Source organism: Emydura macquarii, unplaced genomic scaffold (assembly GCF_026122565.2).
Source record: "Emydura macquarii macquarii isolate MOO-44397 ecotype Brisbane River unplaced genomic scaffold, CSIRO-AGI_Emac_v2 contig_2321, whole genome shotgun sequence".
Lineage (NCBI taxonomy): Eukaryota > Metazoa > Chordata > Testudines > Chelidae > Emydura > Emydura macquarii.
In genome coordinates, this window is record NW_027132458.1 from 1,632,997 (window position 1) to 1,643,288 (window position 10,292).

At 41.4% G+C, this 10,292-nt stretch overlaps 1 protein-coding gene across 1 annotated transcript; it reads left to right on the forward strand.

The window, feature by feature from the left end:
* The first annotated feature begins 5,618 nt into the window (after positions 1 to 5,618).
* On the forward strand, positions 5,619 to 9,002 carry CCR4 (C-C motif chemokine receptor 4). Its single transcript, XM_067560844.1, is given in 3 exon segments — positions 5,619 to 5,667; positions 5,670 to 5,724; positions 7,159 to 9,002. Coding segments are annotated over 3 exon segments (1,194 nt in total). The 3' UTR covers positions 8,249 to 9,002.
* The last annotated feature ends 1,290 nt before the right edge of the window (positions 9,003 to 10,292 follow it).

The window sequence follows — 10,292 nt, forward strand, 5'->3', positions numbered from 1 at the left end:
TCTAAGCATGTGTGTAGCTGGCCATTGCTTTTCTCCACACTCACTAGGGAGCTCACCCATTCTGTTGGCTCCTCAGTGTTTTGCATTACTTGCATTGCTTCCATCCTTGCAAGTCAGCCTTGAGTTTATCACAAAGTGCAAATGGCACCTTTATACATAGATGGATAACTGGAGGGAGCTGCTTGTTTATCTAGATTGTATGTTCATCCTGTAAGTTTAAGTTGTTATAAATATCCAATGTTTCCTCCCCAACAACATGCAAAAAGATTAATGATTTCACTTAATCATTTTGGCTGCTAAATACAATTCTGATCTCTGTCTGCATTTTTTCCAGTTCTCTGCAACATTGACTGACAATTGCAACCTGGATGGGGGTTGCAACACATCCATTTTTGGCTTTTTTCCCCTTCTTAAGCTAGTCAAGCTACTATTATGCTCATAAAATACATACAAAATCCTTTATTCTTCTGGTTTGCTGCTCCACATGCTCCCCTTGCCTCTGCTTTCAGTTGCAACCACAGGAGTTAGCTTCAAAATGACTGCAGTTTCATTCTCATTCCGCACTTCTCACACCATGTAATGATCTTGGGGTTCATTAACCAATGAACTAGTGAAGGAGAAAGGAATACAACTTTTAATAAAACAAACTAGAAAGTTAAACTGTGATCTCAGTGCCCAGCTTCCAGGGCACATCTCTAAATTCCTATATTCATAATACTGAGGGAGCCTCGCTAAATTATAAACTTTCACAAACATAACTCTCCACCCAGTCTCCTTGAAATCAGAGTAGCCAGCTTCTTCACTCCCTGTACTTCAGTTCTTTGCTGCCCGGGTCTCTTCTGATGCGCCTGACGTGGGGGTGGTGCCCTGTACTGAGACTAAGGCCTGGTCTACACTGCCACGCTGGGTCGACAGGAGATATGCAACCTACGTATGGTAGAATGCGTATCTCCCATTGATTTACTTACTCTCCCTTCCCGTTGGCACAGCACAGCGAAGAACGCCGTGGTAAATGCCCTCTGGTCAACGCAGTGTTACTCTTTTCCATGGGGTAGAGTTACTACATCGAACGGAAAGCACTTCTGGGATTGACTGAGTGGGTCTCCACTGACCGCTCAATCGATCCCACTACATAGATCCGTGGAGTCCAACGCAGCGGAATCAGCATAGATACACACTAAATCTGTGCTCACAAATCTGCTTCTGCTCCAAAGAGGACTGAAAAGAGAGCCTGAGAGTCCACTCTGATCTCAGCATTGCTTTATGGAGTCAATGCGGTGGGAGGAGCACAACAAATTTCATAGTAGCGGCTGGAAATGAGGGGCCAAGGGAACAACACACCACCAATTCAATCCCCTCTTTCTTTAATGAAACAAAAACTCTTGATCCTTGTTTTCACTGGGAAAAAGGTGTGTTCTTAACTCATGTTAGCTAACACATGGGAAAATCCTAGTGACAACAAGGCAGTTTGTAGTTTTAACATGAGTTACCAGGGTAAGAGAAACCCTAAGTTCCTCCACAGCCTTCAACTTGACTTATTAACTCATGTGACACCTACAAATTGCCTTGTCTTCTCTAGGATTTTATCTCATGTTAGGCTTGTCCTCACTGCAAAGTTAACTCAGGTTATAACTCAAGTGTTGCCCCTAACTTGACTCCCAGCCTCTTAACTCGAGTGTGGTGGTACTTTTAACTCAAGTTAGCCGACTCACCAGGGTTACATGCGAAAGTTCAAGTTAACATAATTTATGAGCAACTAACACAACCACTCTGTAGTGTGGACGCCAGCTGGCTCCACACCAGTGCTGCTAATCCTCCAATGCCTTCCCAGAACTGCCCCCGGGTGCTCAGAAAGGACAGAGAAGTTCTTTCATAATTTACTGGGAAATAAGTGATACTGTGGTTCAGCTGCTGTATTGCTAAAAATCATGAGATGTATTTGCAGAAGTCTTTGTGCCACACACATAAGTGAGTTCAGTGCCGGTGTGGACACAGAAACCTGAGTGTTATTTCATAATGGGGCCACACTCAGATGTGCTGGACTGATTCAAGAGGAGTAACTCCAGTGTAGATAATCCTAGTTAACTGTGCAGGGAAGATATATCCCTAGTTCTCTTAAGCTAACTTGAGTTAAGAACACACCCTTTGTCCTAGTGAAGATACAAACAGAACGTAATTGGGGTAGAAAGACTTGATGGCCACCTGCTCCTAAAAGATTTCCTCCTTTCATTGAAACTATACCTCTCATGTCCTTATAAACTCAGATAATCACCTGCACATACATTACAGCGATACACAACGATGAATATAATGTACACAGGCCCATTGGATGGGTTTAGGTTACAGCTCACTTTAAAGCAGAGTTTCCCAAAATATGGTCTGTGGACCATTTGCCGGTGGTCTGTGGAGAGTTGTTTGGTCAGACAATGCTTGCCCCTTCCTAATTTCCAACAGAGAGAGAGAGAATAGATTTTGCAGGGGAAGGGGACAGAGATAAAATGCAGAGAAATAGGAGACAATGTTATTAACTTGTTTCAGAATGGGTAAAACACATATCTCACATTTTGGGGTGCAATCCAGACCAGTGAGGGGTTGTGTCACCACCTGCCCTGCAACCTTGGGTGCCTCCCAATGCTTTGCTTCTGCAGGTCCCACATGGGCCGCTCACAAACAGCCTTCCCACATGCAGGTCTCACCCTGAGTGTCTATGTATAGCTGCAGCCTGCCAGCCACCTTCCAGTCACACTCTGACCTCCACCAGCCCTGGTTACTACTTGCAGGGTGACCCCAACACACTGCCAGTTCCAAATTTCCCAAAAATGTGTGTTTTGCACTGTCCAGCCCTCTCATGGACAGTTTGCTACCTTAAATAGAGTTACTCACACAGTTCAGTTTAAACACAACCCTGGATTAGTTTTGATTAAAGAATAAAACAAGTTTATTTTACTTACAAAGAGAGAGATTTTAAGTGAGTATGAGTATAAGGCAATAAAGTCAGAAATGGTTGCAAGAGAAATATAGATAAAACACTTTCTACAGCTAAAACTTAAACTAGAGTAAAAAAAATCCTCACCCCACATTCCCAGCATCATTTGTGTGTGTGTGTGTGTGTGTGTGTGTGTGTGTGTGTGTGTGTGTGAGAGTGAGTGTGAGTGTGAGAGAGAGAGAGAGAGAGAGATGGGTAGGGAAGAAATAACCTGGGGTGTTTTTGTCCCTAACTTTCATAGTCCAGTCACCCTCTGAAGTGGGTTCTTCTGAGGATTATCCCTCACAGCAAACTTTATTCAAAGAGCAAAGAAGGCAATGTGGAGTCAAGGTGACCCATGCTCTTTCTTCTCCCCTGTGTAAGCTGAACTGCAGATTTGCCTTGTCTCCCTCTTGCTGTCTCAAGGACCTTGTTTACTACTTATATGTAATTTGAGGTAAAGATGCATTCCTTTATTTAAGATAGACCTGCTTAACCACTCCTGTCTACTTGAGGCTATGTGGGTTTGAACATGTGCTACCAACATCAGACAGGGGAAATTCATACATTTACATATAATGTAGCTATATACATTTCACCATGATATTAATCACCAACAAGTTATTAGTTTTCAAATGCTACCACCCAAGACATATTCTGTATAAAGATTAATACAATCATGAGTAAGGTGTGAATGAATATATGGGTGCATTTGGTCACAACATATTACATTCAAGTCAGCTAGAAATATACAGTAGGTTTTTAATATTACTTTTCCATTTAAGCAATTCTTGTAGCTGCCAAAGGAATTAGATGTGATTGTAAATGAGGGAAAAGTGGTCCGCATCATCTTAAATGAGATGGAGGTGATCCATGCTGTTGGCCCAATCCTGTTTTCATGAAATACATGAAAGAACAGTCACAAACAGAGTCCTCCCCCGCCTCTCTTCCTACCAAGAGGCACTTCAGCCTGACACGTTCAAAAGTTAAAACCTCAACTGACTCTTATTGTTCTACCCTTTCGAATGTTCCTGTCTGTACTTTGGTAATTCTATTTGTTTTAAGGTTGTTTGTAAAACCACTCCACTGACCATTTTATCTGTTAATTTTACCCACTTTAAGTATAAAAAGCCACACTGTGAAATGTAATATACCTACCTAATTGTGAAAGACAATGGCAATAATGAAATAATGTTTGCTTTAAAAATATGTGAATTCTTCAGCTAGTAGTTGGCACTGAGTGATTGAAGTGTAAATGGCTGAGCAATTGAGGTGGGTGTAGACACGGAGAGTGATTGAACAATTGGTCTGAGTGAGGGATATCGAAACAGATGAAGAAAACATCAGCCTCACCTAAAATGTTTGAGGGAAGAAGAAAGGAGCGAAGATAATAACTTTTACCATTCAAATGGCCGAAGAGGAGTCCACCCTGATAAACTTTGGAGCCAGCCCACTTCAAAGGACAAAATCTGATCAGGCTTGCAACAATGTGGGTTATTAAGGATCTCACCAAATGCAGATGCAGCATGTCAGAGCAAAAACCCATAGACTTACATGGGGTCTTTTCCCTATAAAATGAAACAGAAAGATGAAGGCTGGAGGTTTGGATCTACATCACCAACCATCCAGGAGTACCAATGCGCATCGGCAGAACCTTGCTCCTCACCCTCATGCTACAGTCACCTGGCCAGTGACTACCACGAGCACCAAGAGGCTGGTAACTATAACATCTGTGAGACCCCTATGTATGTTTGCCTGTCTCCCTGTCTGTGTAGGCCTGTCTGTGTGTAAGGGTGAATGAAAGTACCAATTAAAACATGTGTCAACAAAGTATATTTTATTAACAAGAATCTCTGTAATGGTAATATTGATACAATGTTGATACTGTTTTCCTAGTGTTTACATTATTGATACTACTTCACTAAGAACAATACTGATGTTGTTACAGGGTTGATACTTTTTTATTGATACTATTTACTACATTTCTGTATTCACGATAAACGTGGCTTGTTGCCTTATCCCCTGAAGAAGATCCTGTGATATTTGTTATTAGAATAACAATGCTTTTGCAATGCCATGCGAGGTGAACCAGGAGACAATCTCCCTAATAAGACATTTGTACACACACTGAAAGCATTGGAGAACTCCTGCTTTAGAGAATTATGCTAAAGCAAAAAAGTAGAAAAGTGCATTTGCAAAGATAAAACCATACAGATAATTAAAAACTGATAAAAGGGACTGTAGTATACTCTTTGTGCTGTTTAATAAACTAATTCTGCAATTCCTTTTCATAGGAATAATCTTTTTGGGGTCGATGTTACACTGGAGTTAATGACCTACTCACATGAAAAAGGTCCCATAAAGCTTTCATGACCTCTCAGGTCCCTGAGGAATAGCTGGGAGCAATGGAAACAGAGGAGCAATTGTGTTCAAGTAAATTCAGAAGGAGACACAAGCAGAAGACCAATCACCAGTTGGAAATGGAGAAACCTAAAAGGAGTAAGACCCACTAATCCCTGCTTCATGGCATTCACAAGAAAGCGGTGGTAGTTTTAATTCATATCTTTAAAGGAACAGTATCTCACCTCATCACGAGAAGTAGACGTCTCTGGGAAGCACTCCCCAACGTAAACCCTGTGCTTCCTTTCAGACTATGCCACATCACATTCACTGCTGCAGTGAGCTAACCATCTACTTCCCCAGGCTGCACTTTCAGGCAAAGGGTTTCTTCAGATCAGTTGTGAAGGGGGAGAAAAAAGGTACAATTTACAAAATTCAGAAACAGTGATTTTATATATTTTATATATGGTTATGGAATTATTCATGTAGTTTAATGAGTTTTCTGTCTGCTATGGGCGTAATCAAAATGTTCATGTTTACTTTATATTTTATTACAAAAAGGCTAAATTTGCATTTTAAATATAACTAATATTTATCTGAATCTAGCAGCAATGACTCCTAACTAATTCTTGTGAGTTGTTCAGTTTATTTACTGTAGTACTAAAAGCAATTTCTAGACCACTGGTTTAAAGGTTTGGTTTTTTTCGATTGGTGTTTTATGTAATTTGTACTTCAGATATTGACTCGTTAAGCTATCTGCGATATAACACAACTACAGGGTGGGAAGGCATCATCTCTTGTGACTGGAGCAGAAAGCTGGGAAACAGCCATTATAGATTCTGTTCCTGGTCCTAGCACAAACTCACTGTGCAACCTTAGACAAGTCACTTAGCCCTACTCTATGTAATTTTCTCCTTTTCTAGAAATGCAGATACTCACCGACCTCCAGAAATGTGGAGACACAAAAGTTAGGAAATGCTTGGATGAACAATGCTACTTACTGTAAAGCACACAGTGTTACATACATTCAAATGCAGTCTTTTTAAGCTGGGTCCACCAACTGAGCAGTGCAACCATCTTAAAACAATGGCAATTCGAACAGATCTATTAAAACAGAACATACATATGAATGTGACAAATTCCTGTCAATCACTTGACCACTGAAGAAAGAGACTACTGACAATACATATATATATTTTTGGACAGCAAATTACAAGTTGTGACTGTTAATTAAGAGAGTCCTATTGCTGATATTCAGTAACTGCTTAAACATTGCATGAAAAAGGAGGGTTTTAGAAATGAGCCAGATGCTGAGGTCCTTGCTTATTTTTCATTTGGTCCTTAGTCAGTATCTGCCTGTGTAAATATTTTGGGTGGAATCCTGACCCTATTGAAGTCAATGGGAGTTTTGCCATTTACTTCATTGGGATTAGAATTTCAATCCTTATGATTTGATTCCAAGGCCTGAAGGATTTCTGTCACTTATTTTGCTAATTAAACTCCCTTCCATCTGCAATTTCAACTGAAAACAAATAGCCCCATTGCATGCCCTAAACTTTTAGGTAGTGTTGCATGGTGCAAAGAACGTCCACTAACATTTCAGGGAATCTCCCCCATTTCTGTCCTACATGAGTTTGTAAATCTTTAATACTAACTGGGGGTTGGATCCAGCAAAAATCTAGAGTTCCAAACCTCAGACGAAAAGTACATTAGAACTGCAAAGACTTCATTTTTATTCTAGTTCTTTTCAAAGACTTATTTAGTAATACTGTTTCAAAGTTGCCTCTATTTTAGATAAAGATTTTTAACTTCCCCTTGAGAATCTATTAACATTTGTTCCTGCTTGTTCTCAGAATGCTGGAAATGAATACTACAACAACAGACTTACTCTTCGATGACTATTCACCTCTATATGAGTCCTATAGTGAAATTTACGATGATTCTTCAAAACCTTGCAGTAAAGAAGGCCTCAAGAAGTTTGGATCACACTTTCTGCCCGCACTTTATTCTCTGGTATTCATGCTTGGCTTGGTAGGGAATTCTCTAGTCATTTTGGTCCTGTTCAAATACAAGAGGCTGAAGAGCATGACTGATGTTTATCTGCTCAACCTCGCAATCTCAGATTTGCTGTTTGTTTTCTCCCTTCCCTTCTGGTCTTATTATGCTGTAGATCAGTGGGTTTTTGGGGATGAGTTGTGTAAAATCATTTCCTGGATCTATCTAGTCGGGTTTTACAGTGGGATATTTTTTATTATGCTGATGAGCATAGATAGATACCTGGCAATAGTTCATGCTGTGTTTGCCTTGAGAGCAAGAACGGTCACATATGGCATCATTACCAGTCTTATTGTATGGGTCGTAGCCATTTCAGCATCTCTTCCAGAGTTGATATTTAGTGAATCTTACAAGGAACGCAATCATACCACCTGCAAACCACGGTACCCTGGTAATTCAACCAACTGGAGATTTTTCGCCTCTTTAGAAGTCAATGTATTAGGGCTCATGATCCCTTCAGTGGTTATGATTTTTTGCTACTCAATGATCATTAAAACCTTGGTGTACTGTAGGAGTGAGAAAAAGAATAAGGCTGTGAGGATGATCTTTGCCGTCATGATTGTGTTTTTTGTTTTTTGGACTCCTTACAACATTGTGCTTTTCTTACAATCGCTGGTAGACCTGGGTGTCATTAAAGAGTGTCAAGTCAGCAAAAATCTGGACTATGCAATTCAAGGGACAGAAACATTGGCCTTTTTCCACTGTTGGCTCAACCCTATTATCTATTTCTTTATGGGGGAAAAATTTAAGAAGTATGTGAAGCTGCTGTTTAAGAACTGGATAGTACCTACAATGCTCTTTAAACGTTGCGGACTTCTCACCACTTACCACACCGAATCTACCAGTTCATACCACACACAGTCTACTGGGGATCAAGACGCTTTGTAAAGATACTGCAGCATCTACCACAGCTACAAGAAAAATTGACAAACATCAGATCATTAAAAAGTGTCTAATTTAAACTGAGCAGATGTGCATTTAAAAACAAATCAGCACCTTAAAATAAATGTACCATAAGCTTTCAGACCTAGCTCTGGATTTTTTTGAATAGAATGAGAGAAAAAGAGAAAATGTTTGAGAAGTGAAACCTAGGCTTTGGAAATGTAAAATTCATTTCATGTTATCACAAATCAGTGCCAACACCAGGTGCCTTTACAGTGCTGAGCTGCACTTTTGTTCTTCCTCAGCACCAATAACGAGCCCCGCTGGGGGAAAAGAGGGGGGAAAAAGAAGATCAACAATCATCACAAAAAGCTTTGGAAATCTTGGCATATTCATAGATTATTGTATTTAGGATATTGGACCCAATCCAGCTATTGGCATAGGGTTTGCTAGATCAGAGTCCTAGTACAGAATAATTGTCTATTTAGTATGCTTTCTCATTGACTGTTTCCTAGATAATACATATTTTGTGTCTAAGAAAGCTGAAACAAAGTATATTTAAGATCTTGCTGTGCATCAAGACCTAAATTGTACATTATGTTATACCACATATGTATGCCTTTTTTATACAAGTTTTCACACATATATAGGCATCTTGAATGAACCCGCCATCATGTTGCTACCTAGACTAGCAGTTTTACATTATAATTAATATGGACATTGTTAGAAATATTTTTAAATAAAAAGATTAGTATTTTTAAAAAAAAAAATCCTACCGTGCATCCTGTGCGCATCATTTAAAGTATCTTGTATCTAGTCATATTTTTAAGTGAACTTACTTTACTTAAACAAAGTAAAAATAAGACTAATGCCCCCCCTCACAAAATGACATTGAGAAATGAAAGTCTCAGGCTGGTAGGGGAGTAGCTGCCAGAGCAGGGACTACTGCATTGGAGGGAGGGGGAAAAAAGAGGGCCCAGCTGGGGTCACCCTTCTCCCAGCATCCCCCTGGAGCCAGAATTGTGCAGCAGAGACTCTCCCACTGTGGGGGCTCTAGAACCCAGGGAGTGTCTCCCCTTCCTCCCTCACCCTCATGCGGCCTGGGCACAGAGGTGCCTGCGGGAAGCGCCAGCTGGTTGGCTGCTTTTACTCCTAAGCAGGGACCTTCAGGGAACTTTCTGCAGTTTTGACTGGAATTTCTCTGCCTTGTGCTGATTGGTTGTTTGTTCCAACCCTTCCTCTCCCTCACAGTCTCTTCACCTGCGTCACTCCACACCTGCCCCGCTTGTCCTCTTCTCCTCTGCCCCGTCCCCCTCACCTCCTTCACTTTAGCTGATCTCCTCCTCAGTAAACCCAACCATAACAAAAATAAATTGTGGCACTAACATGCCCTTTGCTGCCAGCACATGGGTGACTCTGCTTGCCTACTAGAATCCTTCTCCTACTCTCTCTCTTCTGGTCTCTTTAGCTTATAAACTCTTTGGGGCAAGGGCTCTCCACGACTCTGCACCGTGCCTAGCACTCTTGCTCGACCCTGAGGCACTACTCTCATCAACATAATAAAAAGACATGGGATAAGTGATCTCGGAGGCTGGGTGAGTTGTGCTGCAAGCTGCCTGCGGGAAGAGGCAGGAGCAACAGCTGGGCACTGCAGGAGGGGGCCACTGCTTTCCAGGAGGGAAGACTGTGGGTAAGTGGGAACCTGCCTGGGGGGCGAGTATGTGACTCGAGCTGTTTTGGGGGCAGCCAAACCTTTAAATTAAATGCTCCTCCTTGCCCCCCCAAAGTCCACCCATGCTATCTACCTGCTCTCATAAGCCAGGCTGTCCCAGGCTCACCATTAGGAAAAGCCCCCCTTCTGGTGTGAGATGGTCTTGCAGGCATCCCGCCTTCTGTTTCCCCTGTTCAGGGCTTCTCAAGAATCCTTTTCCAACTCAGAAAGGAAGTGGCAAGAGGTTAATGTATTGATTTGGACACTTCAGATCATAAATTGACGTTCAATGCCGTGACTTAAAGGAGTCTGGCTCTGTCGCCTTCTGTGAGACCAGGC